The sequence below is a fragment of the Geotrypetes seraphini genome, chromosome 19 (genome assembly GCF_902459505.1).
Source record: "Geotrypetes seraphini chromosome 19, aGeoSer1.1, whole genome shotgun sequence".
NCBI classification, from domain to species: domain Eukaryota; kingdom Metazoa; phylum Chordata; class Amphibia; order Gymnophiona; family Dermophiidae; genus Geotrypetes; species Geotrypetes seraphini.
This window is the reverse complement of record NC_047102.1, coordinates 27,026,211-27,053,913: the sequence shown is the minus strand read 5'-3', so window position 1 is coordinate 27,053,913 and position 27,703 is coordinate 27,026,211. Positions and strand designations below refer to the sequence as shown.

The window sequence follows — 27,703 nt, the reverse complement described above, 5'->3', positions numbered from 1 at the left end:
TCAAAACAGGACGTATGGTCACATTCTGTATATTATCTAACCCACACTCACTGAGAGCCACAGAGTTCTTGAAAGAAACAGAGCAGTTTTTCTAGAGACAGCGCCAGCAGCAAACCTTTGGAAAAACAGGGAGAAGTTTATATCGAGAGAAAAGAGAGTTAGGGAGTCACGCCGGGGTCAACTCACTGGTAGAGGTTGAGAGATCAAATCCCAGTGCTGCTCCATGTGACCCTGGGCAAGTCACTTAATCTTCCAGTGCCCACAGCTTTGAAATGCTAAAGCCACAAAAAGGCAGTATACAAGTCCCCATTCCCTTTTATCAAGTCCAGTATCCCAAAGAGTAGCAACATTCCAGAGCTGAGATTGTGATGTCATAATGCCTCATTCCACCAGTGCCTAAGAGCCAAACTCATCAGTGATGTCACAATGGATTCACTGTCCTCTAGTTGACTCACATAACATATGAATTGCCACTGAAGGTGTGGCTCACTGGTAGAGCTGCTGCCTCTGCACCCAGGAGGTTGTGAGATCAAATCCCGGTGCTGCTCCTTGTGACCCTGGGCAAGTCACTTAATCCTCCAGTGCCCACCACTTTGAATGCCAGCTTTGAAATGCCAAAGCCACAAAAAGACGATAGACAAGTCATTCTCTTTCCCTTCCCACTGGCCTCTGGATCTTGCAATGAAAAATACTGCTTTAGACCGTCAAGTGAGATGTATTTCAGTGCCCCATCAACTAAAACTTAACTTTAAATTATTTTTTTATTTATTTAACATAAAAAGGACAAAGACCCAGTAGGGATTCAATTATTAGGTACAGTAGAAATCACTATGCAGTCAAACCTGAATTTAACAGACCCCAAATTAACAGATTTGGGGTTTAACAGACAAGATTTAGCAGTCTTATGTCAGCAGTTCATCAAGTTATAGGTTTCCCCGAGTACTTCCCTGTTGTTTTAAGTACAAATTGCAGGCAGCTACGTATATTGTAATAGGGCTGACATTCGATATTTGATCGTCACGGACGAGATTTCAGAATTCAGAAAGCAAAACATTTGTGTGCATGCACAGTATGTATTTCCAAATGCGCGATATGTAATGTTCTCGCATAAAGCTAAATGTGTGGGGGTTTTTTAAGACAAGTCGATTTAACTGAGACCTCCTCCCCCCAATTAGTTAGTTAAATTGAGAGTTGGCTGAACAGCAATTAGAGCTAGCAGGGAACATTCCAGCAACAGTTACTTAGTCACTAGCCACATACCGTCGATACTTTGGATATTTCGGCTCGAATTTGGACAAGGTCTTCTTGCAGTAGTCTCTGCTGGTAAGCAATGTTTTCAACGTGCTGCGGCTGGCTGTTGTATTGCTCCATTTGTCTGTGAAGAACCTCTAAAACTGACTCCAGTTTGTCCTGAACATGGAAGTGGGAAGAAAGAAAATGGATCCTATTACAGCTTCAGGAGAACGTTGAAGACTCATCTTTTCTCCTTAAAATGACTGATCCAATATGTTCCCTAGAATCTAATTGTAATTTAGCAACTGATCCCAAATCTTATTGTAAGCCACAATGATTCCTTGTTGAAAATTGTGGGATATTTTTTTTGGGGAAAAAAAAAGTCTAAATTTAACTTGGAATGTCCAAAGTTAGAGGAACAAAAATGGCCTTTTTCCAATGACAAACTGCTGGACATCCAAATATAATTTATTTTTTTTTAAACCTGTCTACTTAGACATCTTGGCTACCTGAACGTCTAACTTTATATCCCATTTTCAATCAGAAAAACATCCATTTAGAAAACGTCCTAATCCTGACCATTTCGACGTGGGTGGGGCCAGCATAGTAATGGACTGGCCACATAGACATCCCCACAGAGCAATAGGACACTGTTGTGAATATCACATAAAGGGTGCCAGCTGTATATCTCACCGTAACCCCCTTATAATTTAGGGTGAGCCCTCCAAAACCTACTATACCGCCTATGTACCACCGCAATAGCACAAGTGGCTGCAAGTGGCACCTATATGGCAGCATAGCAGGTTTTGAGTGGGTTCACACATTCTACCATAACTGCAGTGGTTAAAGTGTCTTATGGGCCTGGATCCTCCTCTCTGTGGTTCATTAGTCCACCCACCAGGCTACTTAAGACACTGTATGCAGCTCTACTAGGCTTCCCCATATCAGATGCTGCTGTTTTAGAGACAGGCATGTACCTTTTTCTTCTCATTTTTGTTTGGTGGAAGGGGGGTCAGTGAGCACTGGGGGATTGTGGGGGTGTCTTACCTTGATGCATGCAGTAGTCATCTGGTCAGTTTGGGTACCTTTGTGGCACTGAGACCCATCTAAAACAGGTCTAGTTCCAACTGTATAAGTTCTGTCCAGGATGTCTTGCAAAATGTTTGATTATCGCTGCAAGACATCCATGTCTAGCCTGCCCTTGGGAACACCCAAAGCCCGCCTACAGCACGCCTCCACCACACCCAACTCGTGCTCAGGACGCACAGAGGCTGGAACACTTTGCTAGACATACAGAAAGACGGTTTCGTTTATTGACACTTGGAAGTCTTGGCAATTATGACGTCCAAGTTCCAATTTAGGATGCTCTTTGGATGTCTATGTTTTTAAAAAAATTATGAGCCTGTATATGGTATGGCATGGTGTCTCCGTTTACTTAGTTTTGCATTTCTTTGTCAGTTAAGCATGCTTCAGAACAGCACCAAAAACTCAAACAGATAAAGAGCAGAGAAAAAAAAAAAAAGCAGGCACAAATCGCCTCAGTTCATAAAGACTTGGGTAAATATTTAGCTTTATTATACTTAAAAATTGCACATCTTTAGTTGCATGAATACATTTAATAAAAATGACAACAACTAATGGGAAACTAATATTGTAAATGTGATACTAGACTTTGGCGAATCACACTTCACACTGAGACTATCATGCATTTAAAAAAAAAAAATATTATGATCCTTGGCGGACCTTGCTTTTCAGCCGCCCAAGTCACAGCCCTCCCCCCCCCTTCTCAAGGCAGTAAGAGGGTATGTGGAACACTCACAAGGCTACAGTCTGCATACAGGTGACCATAGGCTCCACTGGTCCCCTGCCCTGGAACAGAAGACTGAAGCCAGAGGAGGCAGGGGTCTTGATCCCTCTACACACCCCACCACTACTTACACCACTACCTACACCACTACCTACACCAGATGTGAACCACCCCCACTACCTCACCCTAGATACACTAGAGATTATGACAGACCCTTCTAATCACTTGTCATATGAAATTTAAGAATCCGTCTCTGTGTATAAATATTTGCATTGTTTTATATTTAAATTATATATACAGTAAAACCTTGGTTTGCAAGTGTTTTGAAAGACAAGCAAGTACATACAGTATACACGCGTCACATCATCACAGCTGAGCAGATGGTTCTTCTCTCTCTGACGTTGCAGGAGTGTAGGGACTGTTCTAAATGAGCAAAGTCTTGCAATACGAGTACATACAGTATACACACATCACAACTGAGCCAATGGTTCTTCTCTCTCTGACACAGTGAGAGTGAAGTGACTGTTCTAAACGAGCAATGTCTTGCAATACGAGCACATACAGTATACACGCGTCACATCATCACAGCTGAGCCGATGGTTCTTATCTCTCTTATGTTGCATGAGTGTAGTGACTGTTCTAAACGAGCGAGGTCTTGCAATACGAGTACATACGGTATACACGCGTCACATCATCACAACTGAGCTGATGGTTCTTCCCTCTCTGACGTTGCAAGACTGTAGTGACTGTTCTAAACGAGCATGGTCTTGCAATACAAGTATATACAGTACACACGCGTCACATCATCACAGCTGAGCCGATGGTTCTTCTCTCTCTGACATTGCAGGAGTGTAGGGACTGTTCTAAATGAGCAAAGTCTTGCAATACGAGTACATACAGTATACACACATCACAACTGAGCCGATGGTTCTTCTCTCTCTGACGCAGTGAGACTGTTCTAAACGAGCAAAGTCTTGCAATATGAGTTCATACAGTATACAAGCGTCACATCATCACAGCTGAGCCGATGGTTCTTCTCTCTCTGACGTTGCAAGAGTGTAGTGACTGTTCTAAACGAGCGAGGTCTTGCAATACAAGTACATACGGTATACACGCATCACATCATCACAACTGAGCCGATGGTTCTTCTCTCTCTGATGCTGTGGGAGTGTAGCGACTGTTTTAAACGAGCGAGTCTTGCAATACAAGTACATACGGTATACACGCATCACATCATCACAACTGAGCCGATGGTTCTTCTCTCTCTGACGCTGTGGGAGTGTAGCGACTGTTTTAAACGAGCGAGGTCTTGCAATACAAGTGCGTATAGTATTTTGTATTAAAGTTTTTGGGTTGTGGAACAAATCGTCTGAGTTTCCATTATTTCGTATGGGGAAATTCGCTTTGATATACGAGTGTTTTGGATTACAAGCATGCTTCCAGAATGAATTATGCTCGCAAACCAAGGTTTGACTGTATTACATTTTTACATGGTACTTGCTAATTGACAAAAGCAATAGTGAGGAGATGTTGCCCAAAGCAAAAGGCAAAGAACTAGATGTCCTTGTGAAGTCTATTAATACCAGCAGAGAAAAAGAAGGCACTTCCATTCGGCTACAAATGTTTGTGACATGACAAGTTGGACTCATAACCCAGTTTGACTAAGCGCTGACAGCATAGATACCAAAACACAGCTCATCGCTCTAAAGCAGATTTGACGTGGGTAGAGGCTCACTGCAATATAATTGTGGACAACAACACTGGACTGACCGACTCCTGACACAGGCATCATTGCCGAAACAGACGTGTTGAGTCCATTTTGAGTCTGACCTTTCATGTCACAAATATTTGCAGTCAAGTGGATTTATCTTGTTTTTCTCAGTTGGTATTAAAAAAAAACTTCAAGGACATCCAGTTCTTTGCTTTTTGCTTTGGATAATATTTCCTCATGAGGAGAGTGTGGCATAGTGCACTTAGAGCTAAAGCCTTAGCACCCAGAGGTTGTGGGTTCAAATCCCATGCTGCTCCCTGTGACCCTGGGCAAGTCACTTAATCCTCCACTGCCCCAGATACATTAAATAGAGTGTGAGCCCACTGGGACGGACAGGGAAAAATGCCTGAGTACCTGAATACATTTCTGTAAACTGTTTTGAGCTCCCTTGGAAGAATTGTATAGAAAATTGAATAAATAAATAGTGTGAGAAGCTTCAGCCTCTGATAACCAGAGCTGGTATTGTGACATCATAATGCCTCATTCCACCAATGCCTAAGAGCCAACCTCATCAGTGATGTCACAATGGCTTGATTGTCCTTTACTTGGCTCACTTTTACTACATTTTGATTTCTAGAGTGGCGCAATGGTTAAAGCTACAGCCTGAGGTTGTGAGTTCAAACCCACGCTGCTCCTTGTGACCCTGGGTACGTCACTTAATCCTCCACTGCCCCAGATACATTAGATAGATTGTGAACCCACTGGGACAGAGACGGAAAATGCTTGAAGTACCTGTATGTAAACCTCTTTGTGTGGTTATAAAAACTACAAAAAGGTGATATACGAGAAGTTCTTTTCTCTTTCTCGTATTTTGCTTCTTAGAAGATTACATGAGAGTGTTTCCTTCTTTTTTTGACTTTCTTTTTTTAACTTGCTAATTCCAGGCTACTGTAAGAATAGGAATTCCATCTTTTGTGGTTGGAATTCCATCTTTTGTGGTGCCCATAGAAATGTGTTCCAGGCACAGAGCTGCAAAGGTGATGTCAACAGAATCACAAGCATAAAGTAACACTGAAAGCTAAATTCTCTGCAGTTTTGCATTACAAAACCAACTAAAACGAATACAAGGCTCAGCTTTAAAGGGAAGGGGAGTTACATTCAGAGCCCTCTCAGTATGAAGTGTGATTCGCCACAGTCTCGTATCGCCTTTGTGATATTAGTTGATTAAACATATTCATGCAACTAAAGGTGTGTACTCTTAGATATAATAAAGCTAAATATTTACCCAAGTCTGTATGAAAGGAAGAGCTCTGAGGGCTCCCAATCTACCCCCCCCCTTTTTTTTTTTTTTTTTTACAAAAACGCAAAAGGCTAGCGTGCTGAATGTTCTGTGCTGCTCCCAACGCTTTTAGGAACTCTATGAGTGTTGGAAACAGCGCAGAGCATTCAGAGCACTGGCCTGCACCAAAAACTGCTTTTGCAGTTTTGTAAAAGGGGTGGGGGGAAGGGTAAATTTGTACCAAAGGCAATGCAGACTTATAAGTGGCTTATACGCTGAGAGACTGGAGAAACTGGGACTCTTTTCCCTGGAGAAGAGGAGACTTAGAGGGGACATGATAGAGACTTACAAGATCATGAAGGGCATAGAGAGAGTGGAAAGGGACAGAAAGAGAGAGAGAGAGAGAGAGAAAGGGAGAGAGACAGAAATATATAGAGAGAGAGATAGAAAGAAAGAGAGAGAGAAAGGGAGAGCCAGAAATAGAGAAAGAGAGAGAGATAGAAAGAAAGAAAGAAAGAGAGAAAGGGAGAGAGACAGAAATAGAGAGAGAGAGAGAAAGATTGGAGAAACTGGGACTCTTTTCCCTGGAGAAGAGGAGACTTAGAGGGGACATGATAGAGACTTACAAGATCATGAAGGGCATAGAGAGAGTGGAGAGGGACAGAAAGAGAGAGAGAGAGAGAAAGGGAGAGAGACAGAAATATATATAGAGAGAGATAGAAAGAAAGAGAGAGAGAAAGGGAGAGCCAGAAATAGAGAAAGAGAGAGAGAGAGATAGAAAGAAAGAAAGAAAGAAAGAGAGAAAGGGAGAGAGACAGAAAGAGAGAGAGAGAGAGAGAGAGATTGGAGAAACTGGGACTCTTTTCCCTGGAGAAGAGGAGACTTAGAGGGGACATGATAGAGACTTATAAGATCATGAAGGGCATAGAGAGAGTGGAGAGGGACAGAAAGAGAGAGAGAGAGAGAAAGAATGAGAGAGAGAAAGGGAGAGAGAGAGATAGAAAGAAAGAGAGACAGAAAGGGAGAGACAGAAATAGAGAGAGAGAGAGAGAGAAAGAAAGAAAGAGAGAAAGGGAGAGAGACAGAAATAGAGAGAGAGAGAGAGAGAGAGAGAGAGATTGGAGAAACTGGGACTCTTTTCCCTGGAGAAGAGGAGACTTAGAGGGGCCATGATAGAGACTTACAAGATCATGAAGGGCATGGAGAGAGTAGAGAGGGACAGATTCTTCAAACTTTCAAAAAATAAAAGAACAAGAGGGCATTCAGAAAAGTTGAAAGGGGACAGATTCAAAACGAATGCTAGGAAGTTCTTCTTTACCCAACGTGTGGTGGACACCTGGAATGCGCTTCCAGAGAGCGTAATAGGACAGAGTACGGTACTGGGGTTCAAGAAAGGATTGGACAATTTCCTGCTGGAAAAGGGGATAGAGGGGTATAGATAGAGAATTACTGCACAGGTCCTGGACCTGTTGGGCCGCCGCGTGAGCGGACTGCCGGGCACGATGGACCTCAGGTCTGACCCATCGGAGGCATTGCTTATGTTCTTATAAGAAGTATCAGTCATTTTTAAAATATGTGCTATTTCCAAAACCATAACCTTCCTTGGTGAACACAGCTCATGTTGATTTCAAGAAATGTTCTTTAACATAACCTAAAGTGGCCTGGAGTCTCTCATGCAAAGCACTGCTGTTTGACTGCATGTTTTGAATAAGAAACCTCTGTGACTGCATTACAATCTTTCCTGCTCAAAACTGTTTGCCAGAAAACACCTAATCATTTAAGAATTTTATTGTAATTACTTTATTGTCCTTGAGGATTCTTAATTTGTCTTCCAAATCACGCAGAATTCCATCCTGTTCACAGAGTTTGCTTAGTTTGACCTAAACAGAAAAAGAAACACATTTCTGCCAGCTTAGAAAATCACTATTTCCCACATAAGGATTTCAGAGTGGGTTGTTGTTTTTTTTTTTTTAAAGGTTCATAAAAGACAGGAGAAGGCAAAATTAGTTGGCGTGAAGTGCACTGCTGACCTCCTACTGGGAATAGAAAAGGTAATATTTAATAGGGATAAGTTGTCATTATTAAACGCAGGGGAAATCACATTTCTCGTTTCAATTTTGTTTCATTTCTCATTTGAAGCAGAGACACAGCCGTCTATATTTAGTCTCTGTGATTTTAGCATGTAAACTTCTCGATTGTGTCCTTGCCATTATTTGGGGCTCTTTCTTGTTAATAAAAAGATTTAAACATAAAATGCAAAAATGGAAGAAAAACTAGTCTAAGTGGGTCTGCAAGATAGATTGATTATAATATACTGGTTCTTTGATCAATATGTCAATATGACATGTTTACTATTGCATTTCATAAACTCTAGTTTATCTCAGGCTGATGGGTACGGCTCCTTCACAATGGCAACACACCCCACTTGTAAGGGTTCAATCAAAGGATGACAACAGGGCCTACAAAACTATTTATATCAGTACAATAAACGTGAATGTCCAGCTTGGGCTCTTTTTAAGCGTCCTTACTCATTTGAGGCTAGAGTTAATCTAGAGCTCCTTCATGAACCCTTGAAAAAGCCCTTTCGGGCGAAAAGGGTCCCGTCGGGGCATGCTAGAGATAACTGCATTAAAAGGATAAGTAAAGAAAATATGTACTGTTGTTTTATTTGTGAAAAGTAACAGAAATAAAACAGCAGTAAACTAACAAGGTACATTTTAATCAAGGAGGCAATTAGCTGAACCCAAGCTGGACATTCACGTTTATTGTATTGATATAAATAGCTTTGTAGGCCCTGTTGTCATCCTTTGATTGAACCCTTACAAGTGTGTGTGGGGGGGGGGGGGTTGCCGTTTGGTGGTTTCCTGTTTGTCCCACTTTATCATCTTCTGCATCCTTTTAGTGATTACTAAGTGTACTGTTCCTTCCCCATTCTTTTTCTGTCGTTCAAAAAAAAACTAGTTAAAGCAGCCACCCCCCTCCGCCATATCATACTCACGTCAACATCACTTTCTGCAATTCTCACAGGTTTGGATGTTCGGTCTTTCAGGCTTTCCTGACCAGTAACCTGGCAAAGAAAGAAGGATTGAAAATAAAGCATGCTACAGAAGGTGAACTCATATGACACAAATATCGCCCATTTGCAATTTTGATAAGTTTCTGCAGGATCGAAAACATGAATGCATGAATTTGTAGTGCAAGGAAAAACTGGAGCACGCAAAAAAGAAAAAAAATAAAGCATATGCACACATTTCTAATATACACTGCTGTTCTTATAAAAATAATAATGGGGTCGGTATTCAGTGGCATTTATCTGGATAGAGAGAGCTATCACCCAATTAGCTGCTACTCCCTGGGGCCAGACAGTAATCTTCAGCAGCTTTATCTGGATAATCCCCTTCCCTCCCAACAGCTCTGTCTGGATGCCGTCATAAGAACATAATTTATCGCCATACTAGAACAGACCAAATGTCCATCAAGTCTAGTATCCTATTTCTAACAGTTACAAATCCAAGTACCTGGCAAGATCCTAAAAGAGTAGAACAGGAATGAGCAAAGAATTTTCCTGAGTCCATCTGAATAATGGCTTATAATAACCTTTTTTTTTTTTTTTAGGAACTCATTCTAACCTTTTTAAACCCCGTTAAGCTAACCGCTTCAGCACATTCTCTGGCAACAAATTCCAGAGTTTAATTACATGCTCAGCGAAGAAATATTTATTTTGCTTTATTTTAAATTTACTACTTAGTAGCTTCATTGCATTCAATTCTGGTCTCCTTGTCTCAAGAAAGATATAGCGGCACTAGAAAAGGTTCAAAGAGTGACCAAGATGATAAACATAATAACATAGTAGATGACAGCAGATAAAGACCCGAATGGTCCATCTAGTATGCCCAACCTGATTCAATCTAAAAATTTGTTGGTTTTTTTTTTTCTTCTTAGCTTTCTAGGCAAGAATCTAAAGCTCTTCCCAGAACTGTTCTTAGGTTCCAACTACTGAAGGCTCCATCAAAGCTCACTCCAGTCCATAAAGGAGATGGAACTCCTCTCATATGAGGAAAGGCTAAAAAGATTAGGGCTCTTCACCTTGGAAAAGAGACGGCTGAGGGGAGATATGATTAAAGTCTCCAAAAGCCTGAATGGAGTAGAACGGGTACAAGTGGATCGATTTTTCACTCCGTCAAAAATTACAAGGACCAGGGGACACTTGATGAAGTTACAGGGATATACTTTTAAAACCAATAGGAGGAAATTTTTTCACTCAGAGAATAGTTAAGCTCTGATTGTGGTAAGAGCGGATAGCATAGCTGGTTTTAAGAAAGGTTTGGACAATTTCCTGGAGGAAAAGTCCATAGTCTGTTATTGAGAAAGACATGGGGGAAGCCACTGCTTGTCCTGGATTGATAGCATGGAATGTTGCTATTCTTTGAGGTTCCGGAATCTTACTATTCTTTACGATTCTGAATGGAATGTTGCTACTCCTTGGGTGTTGGCCAGGTACTAGGGACCTGGATTAGTCACCATGAGAAAAGGCTCCTGGGCTTGATGGACCATTGGTCTAACCCAGTAAGTCTATTCTTATATTCTTAGTCCTTGAATTTTTGCAATTCACATCAACCCATTCCATACTACTCAGGATGGATCTGGGGGCAGAGATAACGATACAACTATTTTACTGTCCTAACTTATCTGGAGAGGTATCTGGGTCCAGGTGCTGAAAATGAACAAAACCTGAATATCTTTCAGCTGCCTGTATCCAGGTATAATCAAAAAAGTAAGTTCCAAAACCTGTCAATTATGAACAGCTGCTCTTTGCATGAACGCAAGTTTCTATTTTTGAAAATTCTGTCTAGCATAGGAGTTGTTTTTTTCCACTGTAAATCATATACCTTATGAATAAATGCCTTTGAGTGCAAATTTCACACATCAATGGCTATCTATAAAAGAAGTCTGTTTCCGATATGAACTTTGTTTTGAGAAAAAAAAAGTACTTAACAAATTTTGGAACTCATCTCTTCAATTATCTGGATATAAATTAAAACACCACGGTTCATTTGAAGTCGATGTTCATGGCAGTGTTTAAGTACCAGGGGTAATATCTGTTCTATTTGGTGAAATCTGTGTAAATTAAAACTTTGGCTTATGTGATCATCTGTCTGGGATGGTACAGTACTACGAAAGAGAAAGACTACAAAATATTTGAACAGTTGGTAGCCTGACTAGACAACTTCTTTAGCAGTGTGGAACAGAATAACTGGGCAGACTGGCTGGGTCAACTTGTCATCTGTTCTGCTATTAATCTCTGTGACTGTGTAGAATACCAGCATGAACCTTTTGTGAACCATTCAGATTTGCACCATACTGTGTAAGCAGTCTTCTTTCATTTGAGAAAATGTTGACATTTGATTTATTCTTAATACGAGGGTAAATCAAAAAGTAAAAGCAAAATACATTTAACGGCTTTAATAGAGGTAACTGTGAGCAATTGATCATATCACTTTTCCACATAGTACCCATGCAAGTCGACGCATTTGTTATATTGTTTAACCAGCTTCTCTATTCCTGCAGAGAAGAGGTTTTTTGGCTGCTCTTGAAGTCTTGTGAGCTCCGCTTCATCATCAGAGGTGTATCTGCAACCTCACAACATCTCCTTCAGTAGACCAAAGATGTGATATTTTACTTGGGAGCCTTCAAAAAAACCATTCTAAGTCTCAGAGTCATTCAAAATTCAGCAGTTCGACTGATCTTTGGGCTGAAGAAATGGGATCACATAAGCCCCTATTATCAAAAACTCCATTGGCTTCCCCTGGATGCGCGAATTCTGTTCAAGTTCTCTTGACTGTGTTATAAATCAATACTTGGTCTGCCCCCACTTACCTAGTTTCCCAATTTAATCTGGCAAGTTCTATTAGGCCCACACGAAGAATACATCTGTTCACCTACCCAACAATAAAGGCCTGCCACTATAAAAGATTCCTGCCCAGAACCCTCGCCCTCCAGGCAGGCAAATGGAACGATTGGCTGAGTAACGTTATCTCACACTCCTCAACCTACCTCAGTTTTAGAAAATTGATAAAAACGAGTTTGTTCAATCGATTTGTAAACTAAGAATTTTATAGCACTGCAAATTCAACCATTAACCTTAAGAACTTTATAGCTTTCTACCTCTTCCATTATATAAGATTGTATAGATGTCTTTGAATTGTTGACCTCTTCTCTGATTGTCCAGCGCTTCTTGTTGTAAACCGCCTTGAACTTTTCATGGCTTTGGCAGTATATAAAAATAAAATTATTATTAGATGCCAGATCCAGGTATCATGCTCCAGTCAACCAGCAATATCTAGGGGTTACTTTTGATCAAAAATTAACTTATCACGGCCATATTAGTAGCATATTGCAGGTTTAAGTCCATTTTGCAGCAATGCGAAGTGTTCATCACGGTTCACTGTTTGCCCGTGCACTTGGAAATGCGCCAGAATAGGGCCCTTCATGTCCCAAAAGAAGGTTATATAAACAAGAAGAAAACCTGAGAGAAAAATATATTATAGAAATTACCTGAGAGAAAAAATATATTATAGGAGAAGAAAGGTTAACAAGATTTTCTAGTAGGAGGGCACTACTGCACGTTGTTTCAAGTTTATTACAAATTTGCTATCTTATCAAGTATTTCAAGGTAGTTGTACAAAAAAAATTCGGGAAATACAAATAAAATACCAAAAAAAACAATTAACATAATAAAGACCAAAAACAGGACATAAAACAGGGTACAATAAGACCGGACAAACAAGTACAAAAAAGGGAAAAGGGAGAACTACAATAATAATTTTAAGAAAAGAAAGGATAAGAGGAAAAAACAAGATGGCGGGTTAACAATACGTAAGTCCAAAAGAAAAATGGACTAACGAAAGCTTAAAAAAATCCTTATGACAGTTAAACTGGGAAAGCATCTTTAAAAAGGAACGTCTTAAGAGAAGATTTAAATTTCTCAAGGTTAGTTCTTTCTCTTAGCTGGTTCAGTGCTGAGTTCCAAAGGGTGGGAACAACCACAGAAAAAATAGTATTTCTCCTAGTATTTATATGGCTCAGAGACGGAGTAGCAAGTAAGTTTTGATCAGAAGATCGAAGGGCGGTATATGGAATCAAAAGTCTATTGATAAATTCTAGTTTTAAAAGTCAGTAATAGTGTTTTACATGTACCTCGATGATTGATAGGGAGCCAATGAGCTTTAATTAGAAGTGGAGTTCCATGATCAAATTTTTTTAGCCTTATAAATTACTTTAATGGTAGCGTTCTGAACTATTTGTAAACGTCTTAGCTCTTTCTTGGAGATTCCATGGTATAAAGCGTTACCGTAGTCCAAACAGGAAATGACCAAGGATGGTGCAATCTTGCAAAGGAGCGTCCACGTTTCTGACCTCGTGGCCGCCACACAACTAAAGGCCTTGTGCACGAACTATCCAACAGGCAACGTACAAGTACATATGTTACATTTCACTAGCGCCGTTCCGGTTATCGCGTAATTTAACAATTGCCTTTAATTTTTGACTCACCCTCATATATAGGCAGCCAGAAACCTGGCCTTTTCTTTCTCAGCTGTGGACACTACTGAAACGCAACTAAAATCGACCTATGGTTCTATGGCACGTGAGCAACCTTCACTTCATGTTGGGTGCTGTAATTCTTTCGATGTTCGTTTCCCTGCCCTTTAGCATTGCATCTGGACAGAAAGGTGAGGAAAAAGGTCCTTCTAAGGTTGTTATTTATGGCCAGAATTTAGTGAATGCAACACTCGGCTTTCAGATCTGAAAACAAAAGCTGGTAACCTAAGCAACATGGTTATTCAAATACTACCGTATTTTCACGCATATAACGCGCGCGTTATACGCGTTTTTACCTACCGCGCATACCCCTCGCACGTTATATGCGTGAGCGCGGTATACCAAAGTTTTAAAACATAGTTCCCACCCCGCCCGACGCCCGATTCACCCCCCCAGCAGGACCGCTCGCACCCCCACCCCGAACGACCGCTCGCACGCGCTCCCACCCGCACCTGCATCCACGATCGGAGCAAGAGGGAGCCCAAGCCCTCTTGCCCGGCCGACTCCCCGACGTCCGATACATCCCCCCCCCGGCAGGACCACTCGCACCCCCACCCCGAACGACCGCTCGCACGCGCTCCCACCCACACCCGCATCCACGATCGGAGCAAGAGGGAGCCCAAGCCCTCTTGCCCGGCCGACTCCCCGACGTCTGATACATCCCCCCCCCCGGCAGGACCACTCGCACCCCCACCCCGAACGACCGCCGACTTCCCGACAATATCGGGCCAGAAGGGAGCCCAAACCCTCCTGGCCACGGCGACCCCCTAACCCCACCCCGCACTACATTACGGGCAGGAGGGATCCCAGGCCCTCCTGCCCTCGACGCAAACCCCCCTCCCCCCCAAGAACCTCCGACCGCCCCCCAGCCGACCCGCAATCCCCCTGGCGACCCCCACGACCCCCCCACCCCCCTTCCCCGTACCTTTAGTAGTTGGCCGGACAGACGGGAGCCAAACCCGCCTGTCCGGCAGGCAGCCAACGAAGGAATGAGGCCGGATTGGCCCATCCATCCTAAAGCTCCGCCTACTGGTGGGGCCTAAGGCGCGTGGGCCAATCAGAATAGGCCCTGGAGCCTTAGGTCCCACCTGGGGGCGCGGCCTGAGGCACATGGGCCCAACCCGACCATGTGCCTCAGGCCGCGCCCCCAGGTGGGACCTAAGGCTCCAGGGCCTATTCTGATTGGCCCACGCGCCTTAGGCCCCACCAGTAGGCGGAGCTTTAGGATGGATGGGCCAATCCGGCCTCATTCCTTCGTTGGCTGCCTGCCGGACAGGCGGGTTTGGCTCCCGTCTGTCCGGCCAACTACTAAAGGTACGGGGAAGGGGGGTGGGGGGGTCGTGGGGGTCGCCAGGGGGATCGCGGGTCGGCTGGGGGGCGGTCGGAGGTTCTTGGGGGGGAGGGGGGTTTGCGTCGAGGGCAGGAGGGCCTGGGATCCCTCCTGCCCGTAATGTAGTGCGGGGTGGGGTTAGGGGGTCGCCGTGGCCAGGAGGGTTTGGGCTCCCTTCTGGCCCAACTACCAAAGGTACGGGGAAGGGGGGTGGGGGGGTCGTGGGGGTCGCCAGGGGGATCGCGGGTCGGCTGGGGGGCGGTCGGAGGTTCTTGGGGGGGAGGGGGGTTTGCGTCGAGGGCAGGAGGGCCTGGGATCCCTCCTGCCCGTAATGTAGTGCGGGGTGGGGTTAGGGGGTCGCCGTGGCCAGGAGGATTTGGGCTCCCTCCTGGCCCGATATTGTTGGGGAGTCGGCGGTCCTTCGGGGGGGGGGGGGGGATGTATCGGACGTCGGGGGGGGCATCAGGCTTTCAGGATGGGGACAGACCTTCAAGGGGGGACAGTGCACGGAAGTAAGGGGGGGTGAACGGAGAGTCGGGACAGCGCACGGAAAGTCAGAGCGGGCGAAAGGAGCGTCGGGCAGCATGCGCGGTATACCCGTGAGCGCGGTATATCAAAGTTTTTGTGCAAATCATCGTGATTTCTGCGCGCTATATTCGTGTGCGCGTTTTATACGGGTGCGTGTTATTTGCGTGAAAATACGGTAGTACAGAATCCCATGTTCAAGGAGCCCACACTAATTCACACTGTAATCTTAGTATAATAGTAGATGATAGCAGAAAAACCCAGTCAGCCCCATCCAAACTGCCCATGTATTTCAGCTTTGCGTCATAATGCATGCAATTTTAATATACTGCTCTATACCAAGACAGAGCATAAAAACAGGAAGATAATAAAATCTTAGTTTATATACAGCACACTTTCCACATCTTAATCACAAAGTTTTGGAAAATCCATTAGCCTTCCCAGACAGTATCTGGTCCTCACTGGTCAGCAGAATCAACTTGTTTGATAACTGCAGTGTCACTGGGGGTGTCAGGTCAAAAGCGCACCGGGACAAAGGCGCGAGCAGACAACTGAGCGCAGCATGGAGGCGCGCGCCGAAGAAAAAGACTGTTTTTAGGGGCTACGACGGGGGGTTTAGGGGGAACCCCCCACGTTACTTTATACAGATCGTGCCACGTTGTGGGGGCATTGTGGGGGGTTTGGGGGGTTGTAACCCCCCACATTTTACTGAAAACTTAACTTTTTCCCTGTTTTCAGGGAAAAAGTTACGTTTTCACTAAAATGTGGGGGGTTACAACCCCCCAAGCCCCCCACAACGCCGCCGCGATCTGTATTAAGTAAAGTGGGGGGGCTCCCTAACAAAACCCCCCATCGCAGCCTCTAAAAACATGCTTTTTCTTCGGCGTGCGCCTCCATCTTGCGCTCAGTTGTCGGTGCGCGCCTTTGTCTTCCGCGTTACTGTCTATGAACCGTCACTGGGTCATGCCTCTCAACATTTCTTTGGCCGCCACCGGAAACCGAGCAGATTTCAACGTATGGTTCACCTCGATTTTTTTTCTTAGGTAATGACTCCTAATGGGGAACCTATCATCCCTCCCTATTGTTTTTACCATAATTGTCTTCTTTTCTATCAGCAATTTGTATTTCTCTACCCATCCTTTCCTCTCATTTTTACATGTTTGTAATGTTAGTCTTTAACATGTTACGTACGTTTTGTTTTTGTTGTTTTGTTGTCCCCTTAATTTTATGTAATTTTAATGATATGTTCATCGCTTAGAAATTTGAGTAAGCGATTAATCAAATCTACAAGAAACTTGAAACTTGAATCAAGCAGCTACAGTTTGGATTAATCTTCCAAAAGTGAATCACTTTGTGCTTATCCACATGAAATTTCCTCTGCCATTTGGATGCCCAGTTTTCCGGTCTCCTAAAGTCCTCCTGCAATTTCACAACTTTGAATATTTTTATGCCTTCTGTAAGTTTAATCATCTTGCTCGTCGTTCCCATTTCCAGATCATTTATGTTAAAAAGCACCAGTCCCAGTACAGATCCCTGGGGTACTCCACTAGTCACCTTCCTCCATTGAAAGAATTGATTATTTAACCCTTTACCCTCTATTTTCTATGTTTTAATCAGCTCCTATTCCAGAACAGAAATGTAAGCTACCGTATATTTACATTCTTTGACCTGCTCTTGATTATGTCTTTCAGGCTATATTTCTATAATGTTAGAATTTTTGGGATGATGGATATAATTTATTTCATCCTAGTGTTCAAGCTCTTTCCACTGGTTTAGGGGGCAAGTCTTTAACTGGGTGACACAATATTGCTACGGCTGGAGGTCCGTTGCTATTTGCAGACTTGGTAGGCTATACCCTCCCTTCGCGGGTTGAAGGGATTATTTTTTGGCTCATGGACATCTGGGAAGGCTCTCTGTGGGCGATAAGTCTACTTTTCCACAAGGGCGATATTGTGGGGGAAAAAGTGCATCCTGAATCATTGGCTTCAGGACTCCCCACCCACCATCTGGTATTGGTGCAATAAATTTCATTTTTCAATGGTATGGGCATCTATGTCAGCTCGGTTTTCTTATCATAGGAGTAAGCCTCTTCTTGTCCATTTGAGCATCTTATTTGTATACCTTACCCCCTCTAATTAAAAGTCAAGTTGTCAATCAATTACAGAAGCCAGTGGTACCTCTACTGCCAGTGGGTTGAGGGTGGGATTAGGAAGGTGCTAGTGGGTAGGGGGTTGGCGCGGAGGTAGGGGGGAGCATTGGGGTGGGGCCTAGCTGGGTCCAGGCTCTAAGAGTCCAAGCCTGGACCCTACTTGTATTAGTTTGCTTTCTTTGCTCATTGTTTGGTTGTGTCATATATCAAAAATTGATGTATCTGTTATTTTACATATATTTTGCCATTTGAATTAAAATTTGGTTAAAAAAAAAACCCAACAAAAAAACTGGGTGACACAACTTAGGGGCCTCAATGTCGTGCACTGAGCGCTAAGGCCCTGATTCTATAAATGAAACCTAACTTAATTTTTTTAATTAGTTTAATTGGCGCGGTTACTGGAGGCACCATTAAAAAACGATTAAAACGCAATTTTTAAAAATTAATTAGTCAGTAAGCATCTACATCAAGGCGCCTACACAGCAAGTAGGCATAGATGGGGGCTGAGTTTGAGCGGGGGCTGAGTTAGGCGTCGGTGGGCATCTACATACATTATGTGCCAGTATATTAGGCCAAGAAAACCCTGGCTTAATAAACCGGCACCTAAGATTATGATTAGGTGCTGCTAGGACAAATTCTAACTTTGATTCTAGAAGCCATCCTGCCCTCCATCCATAAAAACTCAGTATAGAACCATAGGGTCAAACAGATGATTATTGTATAGTTAACTTTCAATAGCCAACGTCACTACATGTGACCGAAGAATCAAATTACAAACGATTCTTTGGCAGAATTCTCTTATCAGACCAGTAAATGGGATAAACATCTTGGTAATTTTATATCAAGTTCCAACACCTATCTGGCATTTAGAAAATTGTTAAAAGCATTCTTGTTTGGTAAATTTTTTAACTAATGGCTTGGAATTCACTGTGAATGTCCAGAATCTTATTTCTAAACCGCACAGAACTGAGCATATTGTTATGTTATAGCATTCTACAAGTTGCACATATAGGTTGGAGACACGCCCATGTCCCCTTATGCTCCGCTCACATATAAACCCTCTTACAACTAAGCCAGTGATTACTAAACCTAGCCTTGAAGGCACCTTGGCCAGTCGGGTTTTCAGAACATCCACAATGAATATTCATGAGCGAGATTTATTTATTTCTTTAAAAATTTATATACCGCATTCAACTATGCGGTTAACATATTGGTTACACACATACTATACTGATCGCCCTTTAGTCACATGGATATGAAAAATGGATGACGTGCGAGGTGATTAAATTTGCGGACGATACAAAGTTATTCAGAATAATGAGGACACAGAAGGTTTGCGAAGACCTACAACGAGACATAAATACACTCGAGGAATGGGCCGCGAAATGGCAAATCAGGTTCAATGTGGATAAGTGCAAAAATCATATGCACGAATACAGGATGTCCGGTGCTGTACTCGGAGAGAGTCCCCAGGAAAGAGACTTGGGATAATTGTAGACAAGTCAATGAAGCCGTCTGCACAATGTGCGGCAGCGGCGAAAAAGGCAAACAGAATGCTAGGAATGATTAAAAAGGGGATCACAAACAGATCTGAGAAGGTTATCATGCCGCTGTACCAGGCCATGGTACGCTCCCACCTGGAATACTGCGTTCAACACTAGTCACCGTACATGAAAAGGGTCCAGAGAAGAGTGACAAAAATGGTTAAGGGACTGGAGGAGCTACCGTACAATCAGAGGCTAGAGAAACTGGGCCTATTTTCCCTTGAAAAGAGGAGACTGAGAGGGGACATGATCAAAACATTCAAGATATTGAAGGGAAAGAGAGATTGTTCACTCTCTCCAAGGTGGAGAAAACGAGAGGGCACTCTCTAAAGTTAAAAGGGGATAGATTCCGTACAAATGTAAGGAAGTTCTTCTTCACCCAGAGAGTGGTGGAAAACTGGAACGCTCTTCCGGAGGCTGTTATAGGGGAAAACACCCTCCAGGGATTCAAATAGGGGAAAACACCCTTCAGGGATTCAAGACAAGGTTGGATAAGTTCCTACTGGAACAGAACGTATGCAAGTAAGGCTAGACTCAAATAGGGCACTGGTCTTTGACCTAAGGACCACCGCGGGAGCGGACTGCTGGGCACGATGGACCACTGGTCTGACCCAGCAGCGGCAATTCTTATGTTCTTATCTTATCAATAAAACATTCAGCAATAAAACTGCAAAAAGTTAAAACCCAGATATTCGTTGGCACTACAGCTTACAGGAAGAACAGAAGTAGCAACATTTTCATAGGAAAGCTGCGTTTTCAACATTTTCTTAAAACTGATCTCTCCAACACAAAAACGTAGTATGCCTGGAAGAGCATTCCAAAGTTTGACACCCGCCACTGACATCATTGATGCTCCAATTCTAACATGAATAATAGGCATCCTCCCCTCTAAACCCAGTTTCATCGTGTTTTCAGACCTTAGATTTCTTCCAGGTTGGTAAATTTCAAATAATTCTTGTAGTACTCTTGGAGCAATAGGGTACAATATCTGATGGAGATATGATTGCAGTGGAGGCAGTACGTGCAAATGTCTCTTATAATAATAATAATAACAACTTAATTTTTGTATACCGCCATACCCCGAAGAGTTCTAGGCGGTTCACATTAGTTAAACAGAGATTACAAGTGGTTACATATCAAATTGATCATAGAGTTGCGAACAGCAAGGAGAGAAGTAGTGGGAAGAGGAGGGAGAACAGGGGGGGGCGAGGATCAGAAGGGGGGGGGGAAGAGGATTGGAAGGGGCATTAAGGGTCTTGGTCTCGGAATAGGTGAGTTTTGAGTAATTTTCTGAAGTCGAGGTAGTTGTGGGCCTTGAGGACCATTTGGGCTAGCCAAGGGTTTAGTTTGGCGGCTTGGAAGGCGTAGGTTTTGTCTAGGAATTTTTTTGAGTGGCATAGTTTTAGGGAGGGGAAGGCGAAGAGTTGAATATCCTGAAAACCTAATTGGCTGGACTGCCTCCAGGACCGGGTTTGTGAATCAATTCACTATGCTATATAGTTTTGGACACACTGCTAGCACTTATGCATACAAATGGCACATTTACAAACAAAGCGATAGTATTCTCTAACCTCTGTGCAAAAATGGCGTATAACTTTAGATGCCTTGTTATAAAACGGTCTTTTAAATGTAATTAACTAATTTTTATCTTGGAAACCAGATCTTTTGAGTGAACTACAAGGAACATTCCAATAATGCCATAATGGATTTTTTTAATTTTTTTATTTCTTTATTCATTTTAAAGCCATAAGTAAGTGCAAAATAAAATACAATCATATAATTCTATAAAAGCACTTAAATACAATTACAATTATAATCTATGACAAAAAGATCATCACCCCCCCCCCCCACACACACACACATAATTACTTGGCCATAATGGATTTAAGCTAAGTGGTTCATCATGAAAGTACTGAACTGGGCTGGTGAATAAACTCCTTAACATTTGAATCTGGCCCACACCTACAAATAAATAAAACCTCTACCATAAATAGAGAACTACTACATTTATTCTAAGTCAGTGATAAAAATGAAAACAAAATGGTTTGAATGGTTTGAAATGTTGCCATTCAGAAAGCACAGGAAATTGTCCACATGCATAAAACACATACACGATATGAAGCGCGATCAAAGCAGCCACAAGTCCGTACGCATACGCGAAAATAAAATCTAAAACATATTCACACAAAGCCTTCGTTGACTTTTTTTTACTATGAAACGCATGTAAAAAGCATGGGAAGTCAGATGAACTAAGCATTTTTCCCATCCACAGGAAATGGGAGAAATCCCTTACCACATCTGGCTTAAGGCATTCAGTTGTTTGCCACTAAACCATGTGTAGAAAGCAGTGAAATGGCTACACTTTTAGATATAAGCCTTACGTTCAAGCTGCATCGTAACCCTGGTGTCGAGTACTTCAGTACATTGTGAACCAGGTTGATGAGAGGTTCATTACATTTAATCTGTTTCAAACAAAAATTCAGTATTTCTGTTATTAAAAAAAAAAAGTATAAATTTCACCGATCTTCAGGATTAAATATTCGCTATTCAAGTTTATTTAAAAATTTGATTTGATCGCAATATTGTATTCCAATGCGATTTACAAATAATAATTTTAAAAAACCCAAAAACCCCACACAATTTTTAAAACTATGACACTACAGGACACAAGAGGAAGACAGGTTTAACTACAAATCATAAAAAAATAAAATGAAAAAAGAGGTTAAGACAGTAGGATGGGAATTGGCACCCCCTTAATTTTCATTTAGAGGATTTTAGTCCACCACAGAGTATTTGAGTTTTATAGAATTCAAGAAGCTCAGTTGAAAGCATCCTTAAAGAGCCACCTTTGAACTTACTAAGCGATTTTTCTTCCCTAATATAAATTGGAAGTTCCAAGTTTGAGGTGCCATAACAGAGAAGATCGTTGGGCTGCTTGAATAAGTTAGTTCTGAAGCTTTCCTTTGGTAATTATACTTAAACTGTCCACAAAGGCCCTGATTCTATAAAACATGCCTTACGGTAGGCATCTAAATTGACACACCTAGACTATCTAGGCACCTAACATTTAATTAACTTAATTAGCACCGAGAAGAAAAGCTCAGTTGGCTCAATAATTAGCTTCAATTACAATGAATTGCCACTTAGGCACCTAAATTGATAGACGCCTAGCCTGAGGCATCTTCTAGAAAGTGGGCATGGTTAAGGGTGGATCGTGGGCAGATCTTGGGTGTCGTTTCCATGTAGGGTCCTAAATTGGACTTAGGCACTGGTATTTAGGCCAAGTAAACCCCAGTATAAATAGGGGGACACCTAAGATTTTGACACCTACCAGTGCCTAAAGCCCAATTTAGCAGCCACCAGTTGCAATTCTGTAAACAATGCCTAATTGAAGATCAACAGTCGCTACGTCCTGCGTTCCTTGGTGCCTATTTGTTAGGGACTGCTCATTATAGAATGTATTGTGCAATAATTCAAAAGCATACATAACAAAGAAAAATAATTGTGCTCAGACCAATGCTGGTATTTTTCATAACTCTTTTAGAAGTCTGCCTATAGAGCCAAATCCTATAAATAGCATCCTATAGGAGGGGCTTTAGGCACCTGGACCAAGCAGAGCCTTAGGCCCCTCCCGGTGCATCCCAGAATGCACCGGGAAGGGGGGGGGAGACCCACCATTTTGGAAGAGGAGGGCCTGCCGGCCAGGGGGAGTGGGCATCCCTCTTGCCGGCCAGCTCCTAAAGGTACAGGAGGAGGTTCGGGAGGTGTCAGTGGGGATGCTGGGATGTGAGGGAGTGTTGGGGAATGTCGGGGTGTCGGGGAATGTTTGGGAATGTCGGGTGAGTGTTGGGGAGTATTGGGTAGTGTCGGGTGTTGAGAGTGGCAGGGGCTCAATGGGGCCAGTGGCAGGAGAGAGTGGGCACCCCTCCTGCCAGAGGACTTTGAGGGGGGGTACGGGGGAGGCATATTGCTACTGTGGATCTTCACCTCTCTCACCTTTTATCCCATTAGTTGACAGTCAACTGTTGGACAGAGACGTTTGGGATTGCAGCGAACGAGAGGGTAGCATCATCAAACCTCTTTTCCTTCCTGTCTAATTTCTCTTTATTCTCTCTTCTCTTTGTGTCATGATGATTATATTTGGGTCTTTTCATTTTGTAAACCACTAGCTATTTGAATGTTCATTAAATATATTCATTTCAAACAGTCTGCATCATGTGGAATGAAGTACAGGCTGGAGAAGCAGCTCAGACACAAGCTTTGCCAGTGTTGCACAGTGGTTAGAGCTACTGCCTCAGCACCCTGAGGTTTAGGGGTTCAAAACCCCTCGCTGCTCCTTGTGACCCTGAGCAAATCACTTAATCCTCCACTGCCCCCAGGCACATTAAATAGACTGTGAGCCCAACCAGACAGATAGGGAAAACGCTTGAGTACCTGATTTGTAAACTGTTCTGAGCTCCTTTGGGAGTACAGGCTAAAAACAAAAAGCCAAACGAAATAAAAATAAATGTCTGTGATCAGAGATTTCACAATGGCATCCAGTCTAGTATGGCTGCAGTTGCAGGACAAAGGCTGGGCTGAGTGGTACTTGGACAAGAAGAAAGTTGGGTCTTGTCCGGTCTAGTTATTCTCCTGCAATGCTTGCAAACAATCCGGCTTTCTATTGTTCGTAGGATTTGTTTTTGGTTTTTTTTTACATAAATTTTATTTATATATTTCACAATCATGAATAAGCGAATGGCATTTGTACAGAAAAAAACTAATTCAGATAAGAAACAAAAACATAGGAATGTAATTGCATATAAACAAATGATCAACTGAATATTGCTTCAAGCCTGCCAACATACTCCAGTCCACAGCAGCTCTAACTCAAGAGACAAAAACATCCCCCAGTCTAGAGCGAAGCAGATGGAAAAAGCACACAACTGATTTCTACCCTGCCCTTCCTCTTCCCCATAACAAGGTAAATTATAGAGTAACATGCTCTAGGCCAGGGGTGGGCAACTCCGGTCCTCGAGGACCAGAATCCAGTCGGGTTTTCAGGATTTCCCCAATGAATATGCACTGAAAGCATGCAAATAGATCTCATGCATATTCATTGGGGAAATCCTAAAAACCTAACTGGATTCCAGACCTCGAGGACCGGAGTTGCCCACCCCTGCTCTAGGTGGATGGAGTTAACAGGCAGACGCTATCTTGGATTCTCTTGTCTCTAGGAGTTTGAAGAGGAGAACAAATGTTTCAGTGATGGTTGAAATGACTGGCTAGTAGACCAGGCTTATATTGTCAAGTATTAACTTGTCAGAAACTTGCAACTTATGCTAGGTTGACTCCCTGCAATTTTTACTGAACGCAAAGGAATAACTTAGAAGCAGCTGGTTCTAAATGCAAGCCAGGGAAGCTAAGGTTCAACGGCTGAACCGTATATAATGATCTGGAAATCAGAATGACAAACGAGGTGATTAAATTTGCGGATGGCACAATTAGCGTCAATTATTAGGTGTCAATTGCTAATTATTGGTACTGATTAGCTAATTAAAAGGGGATAGATTCCGTACAAACGTAAGGAAGTTCTTCTTTACCCAGAGAGTGGTAGAAATCTGGAACGCTCTTACGGAGGCTGTTATAGGGGAAAACACCTTCCAGGGATTCAAGACAAAGTTAGACAAGTTCCTGCTGAACTGGCACGTACGTAGGTAAGGCTAGACTCAATCAGGGCACTGGTCTTTGACCTAAGGGCCACCGCGTGAACGGACTTCTGGGCACGACCCAACAGCGGCAATTCTTATGTTCTTAAGTTGTGTGTGAATATCTGTGCGCAGCAGATTTGAGGGAGCAACTTGGGTCACACAATACAAAATCTAGGCCTCGGCGCATACTTCACTAGCAACATAATCATAAATAACAATGGGAAGCAAAACACTGCCCAAGAAAAATCAGCGTGTGTATGCACAAATACATACATATATAAAGATATGCCTATATACACATATGGAGGTATTTTGAACAGAACTTAATTTCCTTAGATTTCACAAGTTACTTAAATCATGGCTGTTTTAACAAATATATCTCTTAAATCCTTGTACTTGAAGCTTTTTGTTTCTACTTTTCTAGATTTATTATGCTATTTGTAGATTGGAATTTTTGTGCTTTGATGTTTGTTGACAATATGGTGTAAATCATTTTGAACCTCTTATTCGATATGGTGTATAACATTTTTGTAAGCGATATTGCTGAAAGACTGTATGGTAAGATTTGCTTCTTTGAGGATGATACCAAAATCTGCAATAGAGTAGACATCCCTGATAGTGTGAATAACATGAGGAAGGACCAAGCCAAGCTTGAAGAATGGCCTGAAATATGGCAGCTAAGAAATGCAAGGTCATGCAGTTACGCTGCAAAAACCTGAGGGAATGCTACAATTTAGGGGGTGAAAAACTTTTGCGCACAAAAGAGGAGCGGGACTTGGGTGTGATTGTATGTGATGATCTTAAGGTGGCCAAACAGGTTGAAAAGGCAATGACAAAAGCTAAAAGGATACTAGGGTACACAGGGAGAGATATGGCCAGTAGAATATTTTGTGCAATTACATTACAAATTTCTATTCCGCCATTACCTTTCGGTTCAAAGCGGATTACAAAAAGAGTTATGGAAGAAGGGTTACAACGTTAGATCAGAGAAGGTTTCCAAGAGAGGGAAAAGTAGGATCTGGGGTTAGGGAGGGGATGGTAAGAGGGGGGTTAAGCTTTATCATGGTATTAAGCTTTATTAAGGGATTTAAATACCTATGTGACGTAAATGCGCATGAGTCAAATCTCTTTCATTGAAAGGATGTTCTGGAATGAGAGGGCGTAGGGTGAAGTTAAGAGGCGATAGGCTCAGGAGTAATCTAAGGAAATTATAGAAACCAAAATCTATTCGTGGAATAGTCTCCCGGTAAAGGTGAAGGAGACAAAGACGGTGTCTGAATTCAAGAAAGCATAGGACAGGCACGTGGGATCACTTAGGAAGAGGAGGAGACAGTGGGCAAATTAGATGGATCATTTGGCCTTTATCTACCGCCATGTTTCTTCGTTTGTAAGATTTGATATGTTATATTATAACAGGTCACCTATGTGAAATGTTTCCAAATTCACCTATTTTATGAAGGTATACTCCTAGACCAGACATGGGCAACTCCGGTCCTCAAGGGCCAGAATCCAATCGGGTTTTCAGGATTTCCCCAATGAATATGCATGAGATCCATTTGCATGCGCTGCTGTCAATGTGTATTCATTGGGGAAATCCTGAAAACCCAATTGGATTCCGGCCCTCGAGGACCGGAGTTGTCCACATCTGTCCTAGAATGATTCCTATTAGCAAACAAATGCTCTTCCACACACGTACTCCAAAAGTGTAACATACATGTGTACTTTACATATGTCACATGCATTTTATCAACTCGGTATTTACGTTGCAACTCTGCCCCAGCTCTGCTCAAAGCATATATGAAAAGTATCTAAAACTAGGCATAACCTTTATAAGAATGTGCATTCAAGTGCGATTTTGTGAGAGTCATTTTCTGCATGCATAACAAGCTTTACACAAATGCTTTATAAAACTACCCATAATGCAAAGAAGCTGTGGTGCAAACTATTACTTATTTCTATAGCGCCACTGGGCATATGAAGCACTGTACACATTATATGCAGGTACTTTCTCTGTGCCTAGTGGATCACAATCTAAGGTGTGTTTTGCACCTCGGACAACGAAAGGTTAAGTGACTTGCCCAGAACCGCAAGGAGCTGCAGCGGGAATCGAACCCGGTTCCTCAGGATCTCAGCTCACTACATTAACCTCTAGTTCACTCTTGCCTGATCCAGCAAGGCTCAACGTGAGTTTGATTATGTTACTAAGCAGGAGGGAAAATTAAATGTCCCCACGCACTTTTTCAGAACAGGAAATTACGATTTGACAGCCTTTGATTTAGATCCCCACAGGTTTTCCCCACTTGCAACCAAATTACAGAAAGCAAGCAAGCCTAAAACTGCATATACTTTGCAGGAATGAAGAAACAGGACATAAAAACCAAAGGCAAAGAAAATTTAAAAAGGCAAAATAGATATATATAGAAACCATGAAGGAAATTTTGAAGTTCTTTTATCCAAGGATGTGCAAATACATTTCTTAAGATTATATGGTATTTTTTTTTATGTGGCACTGCTGCTCACAAATCTCTGTTTTCAAGCCATAAATGTTACTTTCCCCTCATCCTTACTCATACAACAGGTCACATGCCCTTGAATATTATGTTGCTTTTTCTTTTTCTTTTTATACACACATTTAATAATTACAATATCAGACGATACCAGGAAAAAAAAAGGATTCGTACAATAATTAAACATATACCGGTAAACAAAATTCCTTTCCAAGCCCACAAACATGGGAAGACATACTACTAAATTCAATTACAAAAATAAGAAGAAAATTAAAGAATTGGTTCTTGATTCATCCTTGTGAATCTTAAACCAATCCCTACTATTTATG

General features: G+C 42.4%; 1 protein-coding gene across 6 annotated transcripts in view; it reads right to left on the bottom strand.

Annotated features, from left to right (window-relative positions):
* Positions 1-27,703, bottom strand: part of PLEKHA7 (pleckstrin homology domain containing A7) — a 437,534-nt gene that overhangs the window by 86,791 nt on the left and 323,040 nt on the right. For all 6 annotated transcript variants that reach the window (XM_033928326.1, XM_033928327.1, XM_033928328.1 and 3 more), the window contains 3 exons: positions 9,029-9,097; positions 7,830-7,910; positions 1,261-1,410 (listed from right to left, as the gene is read on the bottom strand). In XM_033928326.1, the coding sequence (XP_033784217.1) occupies positions 1,261-1,410; positions 7,830-7,910; positions 9,029-9,097 (300 nt within the window). The remainder of the gene's footprint in view (positions 1-1,260; positions 1,411-7,829; positions 7,911-9,028; positions 9,098-27,703) is intronic.